Genomic DNA, 26142 nt, shown 5'->3' on the forward strand with positions numbered 1-26142 from the left:
TGCTCAAGGAGATAAGAGAGGACACAAACAAATGGAAAAACATTCCATGCTCATGGATAGAAGAATGAATATTGTGAAAACAGTCATTCTGCCCAAAATAATTTACAGATTCAATGCTATTCCCATTAAGTTACCTTTGACTTTCCTCACAGAATTAGAAAAAACTACTTTAAATTTCATATGGAACCGAAAAAGAGCCCATATAGCCAAGACAATCCTAAGCAAAAAGAACAAAGCTGGAGGCATCACACTACCTGACTTCAAACTGTGCTACAAGGCTACAGTAACCAAAACAGCATGGTACTGGTACCAAAACAGATATATAGACCAATGGAACAGAACAGAGTCCTCAGAAATAACACCACACATCTACAACCATCTGATCTTTGACAAACTTTCCAAAAACAAGCAGTGGGGTAAGGATTCCCTATTTACTAAATGGTGTTGGCAAAACTGGCTAGCCATATGCAGAATACTGAAGCTGGACCCCTTCCTTAAACTTTATACAAGAATTAACTCAAGATGGATTAAAAATTTAAATGTAAGACCTAAAACCATAAAAACCCTAGAGGAAAACCTAGGCAATACCCTCAGAACACAGGCCTGGGCAAAGACTTCATGACTAAAAGACCAAAAGCAATGGCGACAAAAGCCAAAATAGACAAATGGCATCTAACTAAACTAAAGAGCTTCTGCACAGCAAAAGAAACTATCATCAGAGTAAACAGAAAACCTACAGAAGGGGAGAAAATTTTTGAAATCTATCCATCTGACATAGGGCCAGTATCCAGAATCTACAAGGAACTTAAACAAATTTACAAGAAAAAAACAAACAACCCCATCAAAAATGGGCAAAGCATATGAACAGACACTTTTCAAAAGAAGACATTCATTCATGCAGCCAACAAACATATGAAAAAAGCTCATCATCACTGATCATTAGAGAAATGCAAATCAAAACCATAATGAGATACCATCTCACACCAGTTAGAATGGCGATCATTAAAAAATCAGGAAACAACAGATGCTGGAGAGGATGTGGAGAAATAGAAACACTTTTACACTATTGGTGGGAGTGTAAATTAGTTCAACCATTGTGGAAGGCAGTGTGGCGATTCCTCAAGGATCTAGAACTACAAATACCATTTGACCCAGCAATCTCATTACTGGGTATATACCCAAAGGATTATAAATCATTCTAATATAAAGGCACATGCACACGTATGTTTACTGCAGCACTATTCACAATAGCAAAGACTTGGAACAAACCCAAATGCCCATCATTGTTAGACTGGATAAAGAAAATGTAACACATATATACCATGGAATACTATAAAGCCATAAAAAAGAATGAGTTCATGTTCTTTGCAAGGACATGGATGAAGCTGGAAACCATCATTCTCAGCAAACTAACATAGAAACAGAAAACCAAACCCCTCATGTTCTCACTCATAAGTGGGAGTTGAACAATAAAAACATATGGGCACAGGGAGGGGAATATCACAAACCAGGGCCTGTTGGGGGGTGGGGGACAAGGGGAGAGTAGCATTAGAAGAAATACCTAATGTAGATGATGGGTTGATGGGTGCAGCAAACCACCATAGCCCATGTATACCTATGTAACAAACCTGCACGTTCTGCATATGTATCCCAGAACTTAAAGTACAATAAAAAATAAGAAGGAGGTTAAGTACTAAGAAGCATAGAAGAGGACTCTAAGCTGTCCAGTAATATCAAGTGCAAAATAATAGCTACTATCTCTAGGCTGAGGAAGCATGAACAATAAGGACTTAAAGACTGGTGGAAGGCTCCCTGCCAAGGTTGAAATTTAGACTTAAAAGAGAGTGTGGCTACTCCAGGAGAGTGCAGCCTGCAAACAGCAAAGAGGTCACAAGCCATTGCTAGCTTCTAGAAGTGGCCTTCCTTTGCCTGAGGATGTGGGTGGCCCAAACATATCTATAGAAGTGCCCAGCGTTGAGTGGAGGGTGTGAACCACCAGTAGCATTAGAAGCTGCTGTTGTGTGGAGAGTGTGAAAGTTTATATTAGCAGCTGTGTGTTACTGGAGGGATGGAGATAGTTCTGATGGGATGAAGATGCTTACAAGCAGTCACGGTTTAGGGAGAAGTGTGGTCTACTGTGGGTGCTGCTGGAACTCCTCAGTGTGAGCTACTGGACTCCTGCATGGAAAAACAATAATAGAGGACCAAACCGCAAAGAAGATGTCTTCTTGCTGCTACCACTTTGTAAGGTCACTCCAGTGCCTTCTATTGATGAAGCTAGGATTCTACCAGCTGGCGAAGCTGGATTTTTACACAATCCAATGCCAGTATCACAAAGCATGAAAGAAACGTAGATTTGGAGCTGAGAGGCAATGAGGCAATAAGTTAATATCTGGCACACAAGTTCACAGCTTAGTTGCCAGGGAGGCTGGGAAAACAGTATCTGGCACTTTCAGGCTCCAAGACTCATGAGGTGGTGAATTTCCTAAACATAGGCAAGTTTTTCAAATGTCAGGCAGCAGGAAAGAATGACTAACATCCATTACGCTCTTATTAATCGCATAGCACTTTGCAGTTTATACATTCCTTTCACATTTATTACCTCATTTGATGTGTCTAAATGTCCAAATTGTGTATCCCACACTTAAACAGCCTCTTTATATCGTATCTCTTATATTATCTTCTTTCCCTGTGTCTAAATCAATGTATAGAAATAGATTAATTGCATATACAAACTCTCTTTGTCAGATATATCACATACCTGAAAGCATTATTGTTATTTTGAAAGACTTAATACATCTTCATACATTTCTACCTTGCTGTCACAAAGTTAAGAAAATAATTATAACCAATGTTACCTTTAATATCACACTACTGGATGATACCATACTTTAGAGAAGATACGGTGTCAGTATATGTATATACATAGATAGAAGTCAGCAGGCCATATAGATGATACATGTATGAAATTGTTGTTTATTTACCAATAGACATTAATAGACTTCTACGTAATATGGAATTGTTGGGAGGTTTTTTGTATCTTTAAGGATTTGTGGTGCCAATTCTTTAGTTTCTCTTTGGTTTCCATAGACGTCTATTCTTTTCTTTTTTGAAACGGAGTCTGGCTCTATCACCCAGGCTGGAGTGCAGTGGCACAATTTTGGCTCACTGCAACCTCCGCCTCCTAGGTTCTAGCAATTCTGCTGCCTCAGTCTCCCAAGTAGCTAGGATTACAGGCGCCTGCCACCACGCCCAGCTAATTTTTTGTATTTTTAGTAGAGACGGGGTTTCACTGTGTTGGTCAGGCTGGTCTCAAACTCCTGACCTCGTGATCCTCCCACCTCGGCCTCCCAGTGTTGGGATTACAGGGGTGAGCCACCATGCCTGGCCCGACGTCTATTCTTATTCTGCTCATTGATAATCCTGCTTCAGCAGCAGTCGATACCCGTTCCATTTTGAAACACTTTTTTTTCTATTGAATTCCATGATATCACACTGTACTGGGTTTTCCTTACTTCTCATGCCTTTCCTGGTAAGGTTACTTTACGATCTTCACTGGAAACATTTTTCCTGTGTTCATTTATGTTCCCATAATGATAACCATATTAACATTGGTCACTGTATGAATACATATACATATAAAAAATATCTTTCCCATGGCCTTTAGACACTGACAGATCTGCTCAATTGGCATTTTCCCTTGAATTTTCTCCAAGTCTCTCAAACTAAGTATGTATAAAATTGGACTCACTAAACCTCCCACAGTTTACTCCAACTTGGTAAATGGTAAACACAACAGCATTCAGCCAGTTGCTTTGCTAGAGACTGAGACGTAAATTTTGCCTAACACTCATGTGTAATTCATCACCGAAGCCTATTAATTCTACTCACTAAATATGCCTTGAGTCCATGTATTTCTCTTGCTCTTCACAGCCCTTGCATTCTAAGCTTTCAACTTTTGCCTAGACTACTGCAATACCAGGCTCAAGTTCCCCAGGATCCATTACAGTTCCATTTAATTAATTTTCCCTACTATAGCTAGCATTCTAAAATCATAAATCAGATTATTTCACTCTCCTGTTTCAGAACAAGGTGGCTTCCCCTTATCCTTAGGATAAAGTCCAAAATCCACAGGGATACTTACACTGTTCTCCAAGACTTGGCTTATTACTTCCTCTTCAGCCTTACCACTCACCACTTCCCCTCCCTCTCAGACACCAAACAAAATTGTTCAGCTTCTTTATAGCACTTTGCAATTTTCATTTATGTCTGAGAAAGTGTTTTCTCTACTTTCTGACTGGCATACTCCTAGTTATCAGTCAATTTAAGTTTGCATCCTTATACTATCCTTTATTCCTTTATAAGCACTAATTTTATAAGCACTAATATGACTTATCAATACTTGGTCAATGTAAGCGTGAGGATCAAGGTGGACACCCCCAGCACCTGGCAGTGTCTAAAAGTAGATGCTCAATATTGTTGAATGAATAGTTGTTATAGCCACGATGACATTAAATACTATCATATAAAGTTCTAGTTTCGCATATTCTCATAATCATGTAACATGTTTTACTTATTTGTATGTTCTCAGCCCCCAACAGAGTACTTAAAATACAATATGCAAATCAGCAAATATACACTGAGCTAACATATAGCTACCTCAAACATGAACTATTATTCAAAAAATTAGCTTTCAGATTAAATCCTTAGAGACTTTCCACCATGAAGTCAGTGAACATTATCAGAAAAAAAAGAAAGAAAATCATGTTGCAAAAACAAAACTCTGCTTAGACTCAATATAGTGAACCATGGATGTTTGTAAGTGAACAAACACTCACTCATCTTAATCAGCAAAAGAGAAAGGATAATAATTTATTAAACATGTAAATACTACTGATTAAATATTTGAATAATTAAAATGTGCTCAGTCCCATTAGCGAATATCCACAGACGTGTTCATCCTACTCTCTGGGTGCAACAATTTCATAAAATATAGTTTAAATATCAAGACACAAGGTAGACATTCCTTTCTCACAGATCTCCTCTCCCTGTAGTAGCAAGAAATTCATTACATACATTTCTATTAATTTATAAGTAGGATCTTACTGTAAAATTGTTCCTCCTATTTGAATGGACTTATCCCTACTTTTTATCTAAGCTAAGGATATCTGCTTTACTCTGTCAGTGTCTAAAGGCCATGGGCAAGTGACCTAATATCTTAGAGGTTTACTGTCTTCCTCTGTAAAAGGGAAGAATCCATCTAGTCTCTAAAGTCTCATATAGGCATAAGAATCCATAATCCGGGAAAGTTGTTTTCTCCTTGGCACTAGAAGGATACACACTTACATACTTAGACACACATTTTTAAACAGACAGTAAACAGCTCAAATTTAAGAGCACCAGGTTAAAATGAGCACTGTAAAGATTAGAAAATTTAGTTTGGTAATATATCTGCAAATTTAAGTGAAGAAGGGGCAGCAATTGTCCCAGAAAACTGTCAGTTCTAGACAATATGCTTCCCAGAAATAAAATTTATCTTGACACACTCTAAAATAAATAAATGTTTTTTTGTTTTTTTTTTGAGACAGTCTCGCTGTCGCCCAGGCTGGAGTGCAGTGGCGCGATCTCGGCTCACTGCAGGCTCCGCCCCCCGGGGTTCACGCCATTTTCCTGCCTCAGGCTCCCGAGTGGCTGGGACTACAGGCGCCCGCCACCTCGCCCGGCTAATTTTTTGTATTTTTTTTTTTTTTAGTAGAGGCGGGTTTTCACTGTGTTAGCCAGGATGGTCTGGATCTCCTGATCTCGTGATCCGCCCGCCTCGGCCTCCCCAAAGTGCTGGGATTACAGGCGAATAAATGTTTTAATTGGTGGCCATTGCTTAAAAATTGGAAGAATATTCACAAATACTCAGATATAAAGTTTCTATAAAAAATTCAGAATACCCAGACACATTGGGCTAATCCCTCTTGGCAACAATCATTTTGGGATGACAGTGGCACTCCTTGTAGTGGGGTAAGTACTCTCGGATTCATTACTGACCTCACCACCCTGCCCTCGGCGTGCTTCACCCATTTACATTACATTCTTGGGCCCTGTGGATGCTGTACTTTGCAGTTTTTATTTAGAGTAAATTAATGGTAGGTGGATATGAGAGCCATATTGAAAGAATAGTCATTCTATCTCTCTCTAAAAAGATGGCTGTATATGTTGGAAAATGTTATATTTGAAATACTCGTGATTATTTGTTCAGAATAATAACTGTTACTATACAATTTCTGAAAGTTATTTTCTTATGTAGTACACTACTCAAGTTATTTAGAAAAATTTTAGAATCTCCTTGTATAGTATATATATAGTAAACATGTTTGTTCATCTCATAAACACCTGATATGTTACTTTAGATACATAATCAGACTTTATACTGCATAAATTATTTTACTTTACATGCAATGATTAAACTTCTTTTTATTGCATTAGCTACGAAATAGATATACATACATTTAAGCTTTTTTTCAAAAGGCTATATTCTACTATAAAGTCTGACCTTTTGGTTTTAAGGGATTAGAACTATTCTGTTATTAGAAAAAATGTTATTTTAGTATAAAAGCAAAGAAATACATACTTCAAGTTTTAATGCCTTTAAGATTAAGATTATAGTGATTATTGTACCAAGCCATATTCTATTCTACTATTACAATTTCCTAAAACCCAAAGCACTTACTGCTTTCATCACACACAAACACACACGCAGAAGCAGTAAGAGAAAATTATTAATAGTATTATTGAGTAATAAATCATGGTTTAATATCATAGGGAATTAAACAGCATTTTTATTCGATAGCATTCTATTCTGTAATATTCTAATAGCAGAGTGAAGACATAAAGAGCTTTATAAATCAGAATTTATTTAACTTTGAAATCGCTAGAAATGGTTCTGAGAATTCAAAAAGCTGTATACTTGTATAACTTTAACAAGTAACTGGAGTAGTTGATTATTTCTGTTTCGTGTTGTACTTCTTGGTGTACAGCCCAAATATTTGAAAATTGTTTTTGAAATTTGAATACAGCCAAAAAAATAACAACACACAATTAAATTGGCTGCTTTATGTCTTTTTACTAACATTTGACTACTAGTTCAATTATTATATTCTAGAAGGGGAAGATATTGTTTTTACATGTGAATATTAACTATGCAGAAGTTTAATATTTCCATCTAGCCATGGTTAGCTGTAAATTCTGTTCCAGGATTTTTTGCAGGGGACTTTAGTAAGGGACAACTACAAAAATAAAAGAAAAAATGTATTGAAACATTGGTTACTGCAATCTTATTGTTCTGAGTTATATATGTGTTTGTCCTTTTTAAATTGACAGCAAAAACTCAGTTTGCTTTAAGAAGTGGCTTCTTAAGAAGAAACCAATTTTCCGTAATCCCTTAAGACCTACTCTTGTTTCCATGAAGTATAAGTATCCTTAGAGTGCCTCTTCCAGTAGCAATAAAGGTATAATGGTCAAAATCCCTTCAGCAGAGCAGGATGGAAGAAGTACTTAGCCAGTGATTTTCTTTTCAAGTGGTGGAATGAAATGAACATGAACTTTGGAAGCAGATGTAGGTTACAAAATTATTGTTCTTTCACCACTTAGATGTATAAACTTATATTAGTTGCATAAATTCGCCAAATTTCATCTTTCAAAAAGAAAAGGGAAAACAAGAATACCTCCCTATAAGAATGTCATGAAGTTTAAAGGAGATAAAGAATATAAAATGACTACTACAGAGTCTCACATACCATGGGTATATAAGTTGCCCCCTACCACTCCCCTGGCCCTGTTCGCTTTCCCCAGCTAACTGCCTGGATGCCTCCCTCTCATGCTTAAGACATGGCATTAGAATACCTGGATAGGTATCCTTGGTCTAAAGTACAGAGCAGGCAGTCTCATTTAATGAGTGTAAGCGAATTTAATGTGTAAGTGAATTCCAGATAAGTTGCATGTAAACTAACTTCGGTAACTTGTGTCATCTTCATTACAATGAGGAATTATTCATTCTGTAGATTAATTGGGCTAAATGTCTTCATGAATCTCAAATACCTTTCACACATGACCTCTTGTTTGCCTCCATTCACCAAGTTGTTCATTTAGCAAATATTTATTGGCCACCAACTATGTGCCAAGCGTTAGACTGAATGCTGGAGCAGAAAAAAAAAAAAAAAAAAAAAAAAATGGTAATTAAAGCAGCCACAGTTCTTGCTACCACAGAGTTATGTGGAGTGGTAAAAACATACATTAAACAAATGTCACCAAATTCTGGATCCAAAATAAGTGATGACACTTCAGTTATTCAGGAAGTGTAACATTCATGAGAATAGTTGTTTCTAAAACCCACTCAAATATCTGCCCAAATATTATTCCATTCCATTTTTAATTGCTGTTACCCACTTCCAAAATGCATTTAAATGATTTTCAGGAAGACAGCTGTGTCTCCTCCAATGACGGAATGCTTTCAACCGATTATTTAGACCCTTGAAAAAGTGTTTCTCTGGCATAAAAAGAATATTACTGTAATTATGTGACTCAGTTATATAGTACAAAATATAGATGATGAATCAAACGTTTCCATTAAGGGATCACTTAAAGGTAAAAATATATTCTAAATCCTTGAATGCTAAACAGTAAATCACTGGGTGCCTCTTTCTCTATACTTTGTTTCTTCATGATTGGAAGTTGACAAGTTAAAAAAACAAACAAACAAACAAAAAACAAAAAACAAGTGCACCTGTTTTGATTTAGATGCTTTTTAGAAATTTCTTTCTTCCTTTTCTCTCACCTTCCTTCCTTCCAAAAGCTCACTTATTGGAGCCCTTACAGTTACAGATTAGTAGTATAAAAGAGTGATGTGATCTTTGCAACACCCAAATTACTGCCAAGGAAGCCGTCTTTACACTGAATGGAAACTTGCTCCTCGTGCTGAGTATTGCAAATAGCCTTCTGCTTATTCCTTTGTAGGCCTTGGAAGCAAAGTGAGCCATGTGTTTCCATTATGATGGCCTGACTCCGGAAAGAAATGTGCAAACAAGCCTGTATATTTTTACTGAGCTCTCAATTAGTTTAATTTAGAATTGAAATGTGCTTTTTAGCTGAGATGTCATAAAACTAAAGAGAAGCATGTGCAGGACTGTACAAGTGCAGCCCATGATTATATCTCGTTGTGATCTTTGATGGTGCTGTCCAGAAGCAGCTTCAGAGAAGACATCTGAAACACTGAAAGTACTTAATTGGTATATAATTAAAGTGAAATATTTTTGTGTAATTTGCACTTCAACTTGTCATTTATGGTGATTAGCTTCAGTAACTTTATGTACTGTAGCTAACCACTATTCAGAATTCTAAGAAAATTAGCGTTTACATATTAATAACCTATGATAATGCCTTAAAGGTATAAATTAATGAATTCTGGGCCCAGCATGCTCTATCCACCATCTGATTGAGCCTTTTCAAATCTGAACATGAGGAGCTTATCATTTTAACATCAAATAATTACAGAAAAAGGAATTTCTTGCCTGACTTTGTAAAGTTTTCAAATAAACTGTCAGTATTTTAAGAGAAATTATTTTTTAATATCCAGAGGGGTAATAAGATTTATTTTAAAAGAAAGATAAATAGCAGCATTCTGAAAATCAACCGGTAAAAATTAAGTTAATAAAGAATGAAAAACAAATATTCAGGACAATCCAAGAGGCTGAGCAGTGAGAGTTTGGGAGAGGCTGCAAGACCTAAAATTAATTGTGTTTGACACTCAATTCTAGGCTCTACATTGCCAGATGCACTGACAACCTCATCACATTCTAGCTAGCAAAAATTAAATGTATGAAAACGACAACATAACATCACCCTGATAAAACAAAATAAAGAGGCATTTTGTGTCAAGTGTAAAGGAGAATGTCTTAACTGAGTTAAGATTGTTAAACAATTAATATATAACTATGATTATAATTGGTTTCCTCACAAGGAGTCATTATACTTCTTTGTTTTAACAGCTGCCAATTTTCAAAAACTGAGCTTTAATTAAAAACTATTGGTGAGTTAATCCATGGTCAAAAGGGGAGGAAGATCCACTGCAGAAACAGAAACTTAACTGCCAGGGTCAACTTAGCAACCTGAAAGTAAGAATTTTGTGGCTTTCAGCCAGTCATTCCACACTCTCGCAGTCTCTCTTCCTTTCTTATTTCTTTTGCCATAAACCATGATATCATTCATTCTGCAAATATTAATTGAACACTTTCCATGTGCCAATTTTAGGGGCTAGGGATATGTCAGTGAACAACGTGGAACGTGTATTCTCCTAAATAAAAGACGTAAATAAGCAATCAAATAAATAAGATAATTTCAAATAGTGGTAAGAGCTATGAAGAAAATAACTGTAGTAAGGAATGACTGGAGCTATGAGAGCCTCATGACAGAGAGGAGTCAGAAACGGTCTCTCTGAGGAGTGGACAGTTTTGTTGAGAAAAGACTGGTGAGAAGTCCAACTATATGTAGATCAGGTGAGAGCAGCTACTGCAAAGGCCCTGAAGTGAGAGGAGAAGATAAGTTTAAATAGAAGAAAAAGGGAGAGTTTGGCTATGGTTAGTAAGCAGTGCAGTGTTAGGTGAGTTTAGTAAAGGCAAAAATCATTGTGGCTTTTAGATCACATGGGTATCACTCCAAATATGATGAGAAGCCACTGAAATTTTAAGTAGGGATGAGATGCAGTCTATTTACATTCTCTGTTCAGAGGACCCTAATTAGGGAGGAAGAAAACTGGTAATAGGAAGAAGAGTTAGGAGACTTGAAGCTGACTGGGCAAAAAATGCCAGCATAATGGAGACAAAGGGCGTGAATGGATTTAGATATAGTTTAGATATTTTGGAGATAAAATGATCAAGATTTTCTCATGTGATAGATGTGGAAATAAAATGAAGATAAGAATCAAGAATATTGTCATAGATGGTCATGTTTTCTGTTGGAATGGCAGAAAATAGAGAAAAGGTTTTTTTGGGGGGAAATGAAGGGTTCTGTTTTGACCCAGCTAAGTTTTAGGTGCAGAACAGACAACCAAAGGGTGTGTGAAGGAAACTGTTGATATTTGAGTCTGAAGCTCATAGGAAAGAAGGGGACAATATGAAAATATTAACCATGGAAGCTTTGGAACATGAGTAATAGTTGAAGGTATAGAAATGGATTAGATTATCTAAAGAAACATTGTAGAAGAAGTGCTATTTCGATATTTTAAAATGGGTCAAGTGGGAAATGCAAGAGGAGGAAACATGGGATAAGCTGTCAGGTAAGAGGGAACTCCGGAAAGTATGCTTGTTGTGGAAGCCAAGAGAGGAGTGTGTTCCAAGAAGGGAAGTGGCAAACTTCTAGAAATCAACTCCTCATAATTATTCCCTTTGGTCACCAGCCTTATCTGTGCCTGAAGAGTCATACATTTTTAAATTGTGGCCACTCCCAATTCACAGTTTAAGGTCTGTCAATATTTATCCAATCATTTGTGTGTTTAATTTACTTTTATTGTGTATGTTTAAGATATGTAACATGATTTTTTGATACATAGTGAAATGGTTATTTACAGAACCAAGAATGGTGGTTACCAGGCACAGGAAGGAGGACAAAATGGGGAGAAGCAGGTCAAAGGGTACAAACTTGCAGTTATGTAGGATGAATAAGTCGTATGGCATGAGGACTATAGTTGATAATATTGTATTATATACTGAAAATATGCTGAGAGTAGATTTTAGGTGTGTTCATCATAAAAAAAATCCATTCACTTTGCTTGTTTTGTTATTCATTCAGTAGGGTTTTATGTGGCATTTATCATGTGGCAGTTAGTGTGTTACATATGTAGTATTGGATACAGCTGTAAATAAAATAAGCCAAGTTCCTTATCATAACAGTTTATAAGCTACTTCATGTGTTCTTGGTTAGTTTTTTCTCCAGCCCTCTGAAACAATTTGAAACTTGTACTACTTTTAAACCCCCTTTTCAAATCTCACTGATTTGCAACCTTCCCTTGTAAATCAGTGCAACTATAGAGCTTTAAACCCCTACACATATCTTACCTAATCTTTGATTTATGAAATCTATGAAATGAAGTGTCTTCCCACCCATGCACCTGCACATCTCATTCAAGGCCAACCTTATATCTGTCCTTGACCCCATGTATTCTATCTTTCTGGAGCCTCATTTAATTAGTATCCCTTATCTCTTCTGTATCCTATCTTGCTCTCTACTGACTCCATTCCCTTAACTTGGAAGCAAGCTCAAATTTCTCTTATCAAACATATTTATACACACACACATATATATACGTGTGTATATATATACAAGTGTGGGTATATATGTACATATATGTGTGTGTGTGTGTGTATGTGTATATATATAGCCTCTCTTGATACCCTTTAAAGTCATATTCCTTTGCAGATACATTTAGCATTACATAATTACCAAAGCCCACATTTTATTGGTATCTAACACAGTTGTTACTGGAATGGTGAACCCAAAAAATCAGTTTTTTGTGTTCTGTCACCCAAGCTGGAGTGCAGTGGTGAGAGCTCAGCTCACAGCAACCTCAACCTCCTGGGTTCAAGCAATTCTCCTGCCTCAGCCTCCTGAGTAGTTGGGATCACAGGCGCCTGCTGCTATATGTGGCTAATTTTTGTATTTTTAGTAGAGACAGGGTTTCATCATGTTGGCCAGGCTGGTCTCGGACTCCTGGCCTCATGTGATCCACCCATCTCAGCCTCCCAAAGTTCTGGGATTACCAGCATGAGCCCTCAGATTTTTATGTTCTGTGTGCCTAAACTGGGTACGCATATAAGGCCTCTATTTTCTTATCACTATGTTTTTGTTCAAGCAGTTGGTGTGCATTTGTTTACCTAACATTTCTAGGTATCATTTATCCCTGAGGTATTTTAATGTGATTTCATTCAAAAATAGAAGTACAGGCACTGAAATCCCAAGGCATTTCTCTATTTCAGGGAGGTCGTCTAGATGATTCAGCATATGCTTACACTACTTTAAAATAACCATTAAAATGTTAACAACAACTTGATAAAGTCTCCCAGACAACTCAGGGGCCTCTAAAAATAAATCCTCAAATGCAAACCTAAAAAATCTTTCTCTATATTATTTGATACTTTTGAGAATTCACTTCTTGAAAAATTCTACCCTCTCTGACTTCATCTGCCAGGTCTCCTATTCCTCCAATAATATCTGCTATTATTTTTGAAATGAATTGTTTTCCATATTTATATCATCAGACAAGAGTTTTTCACTGCATATTGTTCCTGTAGAATCTCATGTTGACTTTCACAGTCATTTCCTTCAAAATCTACATATTTAAACCATTTCTTCTTGCTCCACTTCATTTTCTTATATGCAACTACCAGCTAGACACCTGGCACCTCAAACTCAACATGTCCAAAATGGAATCCAGTGTTTTCTGTGTATTATAAAACTGTACTTCTCCCATAGCACCCAAGAAAAATCTTTCCAAGCTATCCAAGCTATCACCCAAGGTGATAGCACCGCTATGCATTCATTCATTCAAGATACAAACAAGAAGTCATCTTTCAGTCTTCTCCCCTTCTCCTCCCTCTTCTTCGTCCTCCTCATTCAATAATTTATTAGATTCTGCCTATTTATCTCCTAAATACTTCCCAAATCTGACCTCTACATTGTATGCCTACCACATCTGCTTTAATTTACCCTTTTATGACCTCTTTCTTGGCCTACTACAATAGCCTACTTACTGGTTTGTATGTCTTTAATTACTATTCTTCAGCCTAACTTCCACAGACAGGTAGGATTTCCTCCAGTCAGTCTTCCCTCCACTCCACCCTCTGAGAATTACGTCTTCCCTGTGCTTCCCAATTCCCTCTGACTCTTCCTTATTATATTCACCATCTTGGATTATCAGTTTAGAGCCCTGTCTTGTCCACTAGACTGTGAAACTCATCTTAGTGGGAATACTATTTTGTATTTTCTTTGAAGTGTTTAACACAGTGACTGAAATAAACTAGGCAGTATATAAACATTTTTTAATAAAGGAATGAGTGGTAGTGTTAAATCCACCTTTTTTTTTTTTTTGGCAGTGCATGCTTTCTACTATAGAAGGAGAAAACACTAATAAGCACACTTTTGATACAACCTTAAACAATTTGCCCCAAACCAAGAAACAGTTATATTCATATTGAAAAATGCATAGATTAGTTATCCGAGTTCAGATATTTACAAGGCTAGGAAGTTAACATAAATACTTGAAGTATCATAGTAGTAGCAATACGGAGTGGTAAGGCTTGCAGTTTGCTGAGGAATACATACCTCACCTCAAAGCATTCATATTCAATTGGGGAAAAAATGTAGCTGTCAAATAAGGCTCATCTCCTCTAGACCCAAGACTTCACGGTGGTGACCTCTGCTGCAAGATGTACTATAAAAACTTTTAGCTTCTGTTACCTTAGCTCAGAAAATGATGACACTTAGACAAATGCACCTTATACATCACATACAAATTGGATAATATTAAAGACAAGTCAAAGGGTTTTAGCAGCTTTTTCTTTTCTGTTCTGCTCTCTTCCCATTTCCCAGGCCCAGTGTAACCACATGTTATGTGTTACACTATTAATTTAGGGTCAACTTTCTTATAGTGCTTCTAGTTTTTATTGATTCCTTCATAATAACATTTTCCAGCTGCAGGTTCCAATCATGTTTCTGTTTCTATGGATACAGTACATTTCAAAAAGGGAATAGGTAAACCTTTTAATACATGAAAAACATTTTTTAAGTCCTATGCTCTAATCTAGTGGACTAAATAAGAAGAAAATAGAAACTCTGAAGAGACACTTTTGAAATGTTAGATAAATTTCTGTAATCTCTCTTTTCTTGTGCTAATAACTAACATTTTTTCCAAAATGCGAATAATAGTAACAATAAAATAATAATAATGATAGTAATAAATGAGGTTACATATGTTAAAGTTCTTTATAAAGTTCTTTATGAAACATCTATGTTAAGTAATACGTTTGTTCGTATCACTGTTTGTTTTTAAATCTTCTGTCTACCTACTCTTCTTGGTAGCAACAAGGGCTAGGAAGATTATTACTCAGGGCAGCAGACTTTCACAAAGCTAACAACTTGAGTTTGCCAAACTGGAGCAGGAGAATGTGTTTAGTTCTTGAGTTTCCATTCATGTAGTAATGGCCACTTTGTAGAAGAGGTAAAGTGGCAGAAAAACACAAAACATCTACCATATCTACACTGACTAGTCCAGAAAAAGAGTAAACACAGAAATGCAGTTCTAAGCCAACATACCCAGAACAATGCCATTAATTCACAATCCTCATAAGTTTACCTCTATCTGTTGTACCAAGTTGTCTCAAATGACTTCTTAGTTTTATCTGTAAAATATAGTTTCTATCTAGTTCATATGTTGTTCTAGTTACCATTTACATTATTTGTGTTAGTAAAATATCACTAATATGAGGAGGACTTTCGTAATCATGGCAGTCAGGAGTGAGACTTGTGGAATTCAGTCTATATTAAGACTTTTGTCTTGCTTAGCCTGGTTTTAACCTTGTTCTTAGCTTATCTCACTGATGTGCTTAAGAATGTAAACATTTTGTAGCCTCCTCTATTTTAGCTTGCCTGCTTCTCCTCAATGTTCTGCTGACTATTCTTTTTTCTATGAATTTACTGACTCAACACATCCTGTTTCTGTAACTAAAATTAATACATTTCCCTCTTCCAATATTAGTAGAGATTTTTTATTAATACTACCCAACAATTATTGCTATAAATACAATATTTTCATAAACACTTATATGATGTGTTTGCTACATGTCTAATAATAATTATATATCTGTGTTTGCATGCATGTGTGTGTGTGTGTGTGTGTATTGTAGGTAGGAAAAAGACAAGTAATTGTATTACAATATTATTACAATATCCTAGTTATGAAGTAATAAATATTCTGAGACAATTATAATATATGAGATCATATAAAATGATACTGTTCCTAAAAATATTATTGTGATTTTTTAATTTACTTGTTCATTCAGAAAATATAGCCCTTGGGAATATTAGATAAGAATCTCAAGAAAATCATGGCTGTTGTTAGAGATAGGCAACATCAAAAATAATTACAACAAATATTGTTATGAAAATTCAGGTTTTTTTTTTGTTAGAAGTGCACAGAGTATTATGGCAAAAAAGAGGAAAGGTTGTTAATTTAGTTTAAAAGAATCAGGGAAAGTTTGCTGAAAATGAAATTTCTGCACTATCAGGATTGACAAGTCATAGAAAAGTTAAATATTTTAAGGGTTATGCCAAACATAAAGTTGGATAAAATTCTGACCTTAGACCACAGCATCTTACAAACAAAGGCAGCAAAGACCTCCAGTTCCATAGATTATGGATTCTATAACATTAGCATAATTATTAAGAACAATTAGGAGTATTAGATTTTTATAACTGATAACTTTTTCAAATGTATAATGAGTCTACAGGAAAGTAAATAAAATATCAAAGGGACAGAACTAAGAAACAGAAAAATTTAGACAACAGGAGCAGGTACTGTAGCTTCCCTTGGAGAGGTTTACATGGGAAAGTGATTCTCAAGGCCTTGAACCAACAATCGGCAAAAAGCTGGAAATAAGATCACCATACAAACGAGGATTCATAAAGGCTACAGCATCAGTGAGAAAGTAGACGTAGGAAAAAAAAATCTGTTCCCTGGCTCAAAGAGTAATCCTAAAAACTTCCTGGCTTCCCTTGAGTTCTGCATAAAAAGTAACATACTCCCATAAGAATTTTGACGTATTTATCTGCTCTCAAGTGAACTTTCTGTTCAAATTTGTACTATCTGCAATTTCTAGGAACTCATAAATGTAGAAATTCACAGACACATGTACACACACAAACACAGGTACATCACTTACAAACACATATTGGAATAATTGGGATAAGTAAATGCAAAAACACTTTGGAGAAATATTTCTCCAAAACAGCCTTCTTAAATTCTCACAAATAGAGCTTTGCTGAAAATTAGTTTACAATTCAAAATTACAAAACAAATATGTTGACAATCCACTTTAAATACAAATTAGAATACACACAAAATAGTGTCAAATTACCAAGGATTTTAGGCAATAGAAATATATGATAGAGGGAATGAAATGTTTAAGATGACTAAACACATGTGGAACTATAATACTGTACAACAGTAACACGTAAGACAGGAGGGCAATGTCTAAAGTTAAAATGCTTAAATGTCCATGTATTATTCAGATGGAGTATGGAGATACTTACTAAAATTTGAATTTTATGTCAAGTATGAATATAAAACAAGAGCAACAACTGAAAGAATAAATATAGAACATAGAAAATTAAGAAAAGTTGACAAAGCTAGTAGATAGTTTACTATTGGGAGAGATATGTATTAGTATAAACTTGCGGAGAGAAATTTAGTGATATTGATCAAAACCAAAAAGATTCATACCCCTTATTTTATAATTTCACTTCCAGCAATATATCCTAATGAATAACCAGATATACATGAAAATGGTTATTATAAGAGCATGTTATCACTGCCAAAAATTAAAAACAGCCAAAATGCTCAATATTAAGAAATGAAAAAAATAAACTTTGGCACATACCTCAAACAATATTTATTAATATACAGGTCTATAAAATATGTATTGAGTGCTTACTGTGGGTAGGCACACTCCTTAGTACTCCAAAGTACTGTACACATATATTTTACTTGTTAGTTATTATTGCATAACAAACCATCTCAAACTGAATGGCTTAGAATAACAGTGATTTCTTCTAGTCATGATTTTACATTTAGGGCAAGACTTAATCTCTACTTCATACAGCATTGGCTGGGACAGTTTAACCGAGGGCATTTTTAAGATTATTTATTTCTAGTGCTGTTAACTTTGTTCTGGCAGTCAGCTTGGAACTTAGTTATGGCTGAGGTATTGGTTCCTTTCTATGTGGGCCTCATTATGTCACCTGGGCTTCCTCACAGCATAGTGGCTGAGTAAAAAGGTTGTCTATCCCCAGGAAATGAGAATGGTATTCTCAAAAGTCACATAGAATCACTTTTGTGATTTTTTTTTTTTTTTTTTTTTTTTTTTTTTGAGATGGAGTTTTGCTCTTGTTGCCCAGGCTGGAGTGCAGTGGCGCGAACTTGGTTCACTACAACCTGCACCTCCCGGGTTCATGCAATGATTCTCCTGCCTCAGTCTCCCGAGTAGCTGGGATTACAGGCAGGTGCCACCACACCCTGCTAATTTTTTTGTATTTTTATTAGAGACGGGGTTTCCTCATGTTGGCCGGGATGGTCTCAACCTCCTGATCTTGTGATCTGCCCCCCTTGGCCTCCCAAAGTGCTGGGATTACAGGCATGAGCCACCGCGCCCGGCCCCTAGAATCACTTTTGTGATACTTTAATAGTCAAGGCAGTCTCAAAGGCCAACCCAGGTTCAAGTGAGAGGAAAGACTCCAATTCTGAATGGGGAAGTAGCAAAGTTCTAGAAGATAATGTGAAAAAGGAAGAAAACCATTGCAACCATTTCTCAGAAAATTCACTGAGGCGCAGAAGAGGCAAAAGACAATTAGGTACATGAATCTGGAGTTCAAGAGAAACATTTGAAGTGGGTAGTACGGTTTGGGGGATCATGAGAACATAGATGGTAATTAAAGCCACAGAATTGGATGATTTCACTTAGGAAATATATTTAGAATGAAAAGGCGGATCGAGAGAGAATTTTAAGGTGCACTAACTTAAAGGAGCAGAGTAAGAGGTGTTCAAAGACACTAAGAAACGCCAAGAGAGAGCATAGTTGTGGTGTTAGGAATGCAAGGCAAAGAAGCATTTGAAAGAAATGTCCAAATGTGTCAAACATACCAGGGAATTCCAATAAGATAAAACCTAAACTCTAAGATTTAGGATGTAGTTAGTTGCTAGCAAAGTTGAAGAGACTAGTTTGGGTGGTTGGAAAATGCGGAAGCCAGATGAATTGAAAAGAGTGTGAGCAGAAGACTCCTCAACTATATGGCTGTGAAACAGTAGAGAGATAGAAAGCACGAGGTCAGGAAAGTTGTTTGCTTTATAAAAGAAAAGAGTTGAGCTTGTTTAAAAGCAGTTAGAGGAACTTCTTAAGAGGTGGAAAACCGAAGATACAGGAGAAAGAGAAGGGCCATAAATGGAAGAAAGAACTGTGCGCTTCCTCACCACACTGCAATGGTCAGTAAAATTCAGCACATCTCTTGGATTGATATCCCATAACTTGAGAAACACTGAGCTAAGGCCATGTCCTTTGATTTGTATGTGATATAGAACTACAAATCCTCACAAATTATATAATCATTTGACTTAACGTGGCATCTGGAAGGTGGCATCTGGAATGAAATTTGGAATGAACCTAATGAGAAGACATATTTAATTAGTTGACACAATCAGGTAAAAAATGGAGTAGTATCATGTATTTATTGTATGTCTTTATTTATACAACACATAATCCAAGTGATCTTGTTAGTGAAACAGAACACAGAACATGTACTTAAAATTATGACATTTCATTGAAAGTCTTATTCTGATTAGTGTTTATACTTAAAATATAGAGCCATCTAATATCATTGCATGTATTTAGTGGCTAAGCATTAATTCCCGTTTATTTTGCCATTTTATGAAAACATAAAAATTTACATTTTTCCCTTTTATGTATTCTGAACACATTCAACATTCAATTCAGCTTAGTTTACTTTCATTAATTTATGTTTGAGTTTATTTATATAATCTAAGAAGTTTTATTGTTTGAATAATTATTTGTATGCTAAGCAACAATAGATGTCATAAGATTCAGCCAAGCAAAATTTTGATTCAAGAGTGTTTTCAAAGCTAGATTATAATACTATATATGGAAATAACTATATTTTAAAATTTGAATCATTGGACCAAATAAAATACTGCCCAAGGTATCATACCAACATAGTAACATTGAATATTTGCCTGACAATCTATCCTCACACACACAAAACCCAATAACCCTCACTTGCCAAGCCTACAATCTAGACAAAATAGGAAAAAATAAATGTTTAAAAGAATAAGACTACAGCTATAAATTTGCAAAGGGAAACTAAAATGCGAGTGACAGAATACATCAGAAGCAAATTTATCAGCCTGAGACTATAGTTTCAAAGTAAGTATATATGAATAGAGGAAGAATGACACACAACTTTGAAAAGGAGAATAGATATGTATGATGATGCAAATGAACGAAAGCAGATAGAAGATGATAAAATATCAGAAAATATTGTTTGTTGAGGTCCAGTATAATAAATTAAAATATTAAATAGTATAGTGAGTACCAGAATAGTGAAAAGTCATAATGATTACAATGAAAACAATATAATAGGAATAAAGAGTAGATGGACTTTATGTATAGTACAATTGTTGTTTTTGAACTTTAGCAGTGTAGTACACTTTGGACATAAAATTTTATACAGTCAGTTGTTCAATATTTAAAATAGATGAAAGCAGAAGTGCTCCTGGATTTTTGTGAGGGTGGAAGGGAAGGATACCAAGAAAAGGAGTCCAACATTGTCCACCCAAATGCTATCTCAGCAAAATTCTTCATAAAAAGCTACATGAGTACTTCCACGGAATTTATGGGGTTCCTAGAAAAACATAATTTAGAAGCCAAAGCTTGAAAATCGTATGGTTTTCAAGTGGCATACTTTAAAAGATTATGTAAATATTCATTATATGCATGTTAAAGTACACGACTTGTAAATCCTGTTTGTTTACATTTTCTAGAACAAGTATTAAAATTTGTGTAGAGTTTCAGCACCAAACTAAAAGCCAGGATCTTAGATTTGAATTCTACAGCTCTTCAATTTATTTTTTTCAGTAGAGTGAAATAAAAATTAATTGAACCATATTATTTATCAATGTAAAGCTTGAGAGTTGGCCCTTAGTTTGCAAGAAAATCAGTAGAACAAAAAATATGAAAACATGAAGGAGCTGAGTAACTCCAGGTTCTACTGGTGTTAAATGTGGACCACTTACATACTTGCATCCAAAGCCTTGGTGGAACATTTACAGATTAGGGTCTGATGCAGCAACTTGATTTATTAGATCACTTAAGTTATAAGAATTGAATTAAGTTAAACTTAAGATGCCTGAAGGTTAAATTAGAATCTTCCTTATATCTTTCAAGAAAATTACAGCCAGTCACATTGTCAGAGCAAGACTTCCATGTTGGTCAGTCAGAGGATCAAATTCTAGTTCCTTGGTGAGCATAGAATTAGTTGATGGTTCTTCTTTGATAGAATTTATTTATAAACCCTAATATAATATCTATCAAAATAAATGGTATTTCTATTTAGAATCTGAATACCTCCTTTCTTGGTTTTGAATCAACTGTAGTATTTTATTCACTAAGCCTTTTATTCTCTCATTAAAAAGTAAAACTATTTAACAACATAAATGCATATAGAAAATCTGTGTTAAAATCTGCCTCTTATTAATCACCTTCTGTGTCCTTATAGCATAGCACTTTTACATAATCTCATTTAATTCTTGCCATATTATGTATTCATAGCTAATGCAAGTAAGATTAGTAACTAAAATCAGAAAACATAAAAATTTTATAGACCTAAACACTTCTTAAGCTAGCTACATAAGCCAAGAAGAAACAGGACTGTTAGCCATACATGATAAATCACAAGAAGTTGGAATTCAAGTAGACTTTCTTTATGGTACCTCTTTTGCGGGTTTCTGTCCCTTAAAATATAAATCGGAAAAAGTCACACCAATTTAGACCAGAAATCAGTTATGTTAAAACAGTGATAAAAATATGATTGGAAAAGAATTTTGAGAAGAATCTTTTTCTATTTACGATGTTGCTTCATGGTTTTTGTAGCAACTGGGACCATGGAACTAGAAAGGCAAGATGAGGCCGTGTACCTGTTTCTCTGGGGTCCTCTTACTTTATTTGGCTTGCTTCTGTTAGGTTTTGGAATTGGTTTGTCTTTGCTTTTTGGCCTGCCTAGAATGTGCGCAGCTGGCCCCAATTCATTAAACCTCTCAGATATGCCAAGAATGACTTTCTAGCAGCCTAACGTCTGTTTTCAAACATGATTCAAGGAGACTCTAAGATTGTGATTAAAATGAAATTGCCACAGCAAGCAAACAAAAAGTAACAATTTAGGCGGAGTGAAAACTATAATCCAATTCAAGAATACAAAATATATGCTTATAGTTTAGGCAGGAGGGCAAAAGGTATTATAAATGTTCTTTCAATTAATACTCAAAAATTTCAAGCGTATATTATTATATGTTTGCACGTAGGAAAAAAATACGGAAAATAATTTTGGATTTGTCACATCTGAAGTTCTCTAGCATAGGATTTGCCACATTTTTATGGAAGGCCATATTTTTTTTATTTTAGTCAAATTTCCCTTTAATCCAATTGGTTTTTTAATGCAGAATTTTAATTCAGACCAGCTTCACTCAATGTAAGGCTTTGAGTACAAGCTCAAGAATTCATTAATTGATGTTGCAATTAATTGCACACTTCACTTATACTCTTTATCTTATATTCCTGACAGATCCAATGATTCAGTGATTTTTATTTTTTTAATTTTCTAGAATGTAGACTTCAAAGTCAACAATTTGAGTGTGCTAATAGTTTGTGGTGTTTTCTTCCTCTTGTTTCAGTCTGTTCCCAGTATTCTAGAGGAGTATTTGCCATTTTTGGACTCTATGATAAGAGGTCAGTACACACCTTGACCTCATTCTGCAGCGCCTTACATATCTCCCTCATCACGCCAAGTTTCCCTACTGAGGGGGAGAGCCAGTTTGTGCTGCAACTAAGACCTTCGTTACGAGGAGCACTCTTGAGTCTGCTGGATCACTACGAATGGAACTGTTTTGTCTTCCTGTATGACACAGACAGGGGTAAGTCCAGTTTCTTCACCTATTAGAGCAAAACTCTAATTTTCAATGTGAAATGGCCTTATATGACTTGGGTTTTTTAGAAAATTGTTTTGATCTCTAACATCACTAAAATCAGAAAATGGTTGATGTGTATTTTTATTTTCACTCTGGGGAAAAATTTCTAGTTAAAAGAGTTTCAGATTCACAAGGTTACTCATGAGCAAACCATGCTCTGTAACTTCATTGAAATTAAGATAATTATGTGAATAAGAAAAACAAACCAAAGTGCTTTTCCTGCTCTCACACAACAATCAACAAAAAATAGTTCTGTGACCTCTGGTCACCAACATGTGTGGAGGTTATTCTCATATGCCAGCTAAGCGACCCTCCAGAGCACACATCTACTTCCATTCAATCCTGACATTATCTACCTGGAGTTATGTAGCCTCAGATCCTACAGGTTGAAGGCTCAGTCCCCCACAAGACTGAACATCACTTCGGAAGCCAACCAGCTATAAATTGGGGTTCCCGTGACCCTTCTCCTTGGGTTCAATTGATTTGCAAGAGCAGATCTCAGTGCTCAGGAAAAACACTTTACTTTCATTTCCTCCTTCATATAAAGGATATTATAGAGGATACAGAAGAACAGACAAATAGAAGAAATGGATGGGGAGAGGCATGGGGAAAGGAGTGTGGGGCTTCCATGCCCTTCCCAGGTGAGCCACCCTCCAGGAATCTCCTCATGTTCAGCTATCCGGAAGCCCTCCCACCTCTGTCCTTTGGATTTTTATGAAAGCTACATTATGTAGGCATAATTGATTACATCATTGGCCATTGACCAACTTAACTTTCATGTCCCTCTTTCTCCCCAGAGGTTGGTATATGGGGCTACAAGTCTCAACCCTCTGATCCTGCCTTCGTCTTTTGGTAACAAGCTCCCATCTTGGAGCTATCTAAGGGCCCCCAACCACCAGTTATCTCATTAGCACACTAGAGACAATCTTCTGTCTCTAGAAATTCCAAGGGGTTTAGTAATAGTAAGTCAGGAAACAGAGAGGAAGACCAAATACATATATCATAATAACTACTTTTTAAAAAATTTCTGTGGTATTTCAGGTTCAGTTATAACATGAATATGTTACTTTACTTCAAAGGCAAATGAGTTAATGTTTTGGAACATATTAAAATAATTGAGCCATAATGTTGAGTTTGAAATACAAAACTCTAAGTGAGTAATTGAAGGGCCATGACAATGATGATAGAGGTTTGGCAATAAGACTTCTGCTTACTGGCAACCTTTCACTTTACCAGTTTTGAAAGATCAATAAGTAATCCCACGTCACCTGTGTGTGGGAGAGACAAGGTGAATAACTCACATATTGCATTATTAACAATCCATACATTTTGTTCTATGGTTGATATAGTTTTATTTTTCAGCTGGAGGAACAACTTAAGGAGTTGCCATGCATGTTTTCCAATTCTGTTTTTTATTTAGTGACTAGAATCATAGCAACATATTATATTTAAAAATAAGCATTAAGGGATCACCTGTGGATTCTGTCTTCAGTCCTTTTTTCCTTAAGGTTTAAGAGTTATGAAAAGATAAGTTAAAATAAAGGTTGTAATAGGCAGTATTTTAAGAATATTCTTGAATGGAATTCTATCTATGAAATGAGTAAGGGTAATAAATAGCCTTTTCTATCTATGAAATGAGTAAGGATAATAAATATCCTTAAATATTTTCAAAATATTTTTTCAAACTTTTGAAGATATAATCCACCTTCCAGAATCCAAAGTATAATTTCCTATATTCAAAGATGAAAACCCATTAAATGAATTCAACTTTATTACTAAAATTTACAGTTTTAATTAGATGCGAACGGTATCATTTAAGATGTCATACGAATGGTGTTTCTAGTACATCATTTTTATTGGTATTCTTGGTAAATTTCCCTTATAGAAACAAGCTCAGCAAATTTAATATCATCATCATATTTTCTATAAGTTTGCAGCATACTTTAATTCTCATTTGGAAATATGGGAATCTACTTATGTTGCCTACTATTATTTGTTATTAGTTAACAATCTAAAGCATCCTAGGGGATGAATTACATATTAGAAAAAAAATCACTCTGTTCATTTCTAACTGTTGGAAAAATCGTTAAGCAACAGGACACTGAAAATTGAATCACAATGTCAATAAATATATATCAGGGTATAGATGAGATGTTGCTACCTGTGGTTCATTATGACATAGTTTAGTTCTCCACCTTGGGCAGAAGATGCTTATTTTACAACTTGTTCTCATGGAAATACCAGTGGAACTTGTGTCTCACTTTTTCCTTATCTCCCTGTATAAATCCATTTCTGGCAAGGAGAGGGTTATAGGTGTAATTCACATATTGGTGGGGACACAGAACAGGGATTAAGGTGGCACTTTGCTTTTCTATCCATTTATACTTTCCAAGGTCCTTCCTCCTGCATAGCAAGTCAGGTGCTCCAACCTTGAGTCATTCCCATTACCGCATACCATGAGATCTCTCTACTATAAGCAGGCATATATTTGGTTATTTAAAGACTCTTTGTCTCATTAACTTTCTGCCTGCAGAGTCTTAAACTCATCATGGCACTGCCATGACTTCTTCTAATAGTGGTGTCTTATAAGCCTTTAATCTACTTACTGGCTTGCTGCCCAAAGCCTACTTTTTGCATCTAGTCATCCTAGAATTTAACTGTTCTGCTTCTAACCAGTTGACGCAATTTCTAGAATTCCTTAGTTCTCGTAGACTGTTGCTTCGGAATGAATAACTAGTTCTTAGCATTGTCTCTTATAGTAATTATCCAACTCAACTTCAAAACAGACATCTTTATTTCAAGAAGTAATTGCCAGAACAAAAAATAACATGTCAGGAAAATGGCTGTTTCTTGATGTTCAGATGGCTTTCCTTGCCATGATACATCATGTTTCCCAACATTCTTGATCTTAAGTCCTCTCAAAGCAGAAGAAATTTTTTTTCTCCCTTAGAAATTGTCATGCTCATTTTATAAGTTTAAGATCATAAACCCTATTTATTTCCTCTTAGATACTGTGCTTATAATTATGTATCACTCTCACCAACTGAGGTATGAACAGATGATTAACTCATGATAAACAT

The 26142-nt window shown here is 35.5% G+C and overlaps 2 protein-coding genes across 18 annotated transcripts in view; one reads left to right on the forward strand and one right to left on the reverse strand.

The window, feature by feature from the left end:
- Window positions 1-26142, reverse strand: part of LOC134736030 (BEN domain-containing protein 2-like) — an 816235-nt gene that overhangs the window by 575614 nt on the left and 214479 nt on the right. The gene's annotated exons all lie outside the window — the stretch shown is intronic.
- Window positions 1-26142, forward strand: part of GRIA4 (glutamate ionotropic receptor AMPA type subunit 4) — a 380575-nt gene that overhangs the window by 123927 nt on the left and 230506 nt on the right. For all 11 annotated transcript variants that reach the window (XR_010119696.1, XM_055272950.2, XM_055272952.2 and 8 more), the window contains one exon: window positions 22769-23008. Coding sequence is in view for 10 of the 11 variants with exons in the window: in XM_055272950.2 (XP_055128925.1) it covers window positions 22769-23008 (240 nt within the window). In the remaining variant the exon portion in view is untranslated. The remainder of the gene's footprint in view (window positions 1-22768; window positions 23009-26142) is intronic.

Source organism: Symphalangus syndactylus, chromosome 3, assembly GCF_028878055.3.
Source record: "Symphalangus syndactylus isolate Jambi chromosome 3, NHGRI_mSymSyn1-v2.1_pri, whole genome shotgun sequence".
Taxonomy (NCBI): Eukaryota; Metazoa; Chordata; class Mammalia; order Primates; family Hylobatidae; genus Symphalangus; species Symphalangus syndactylus.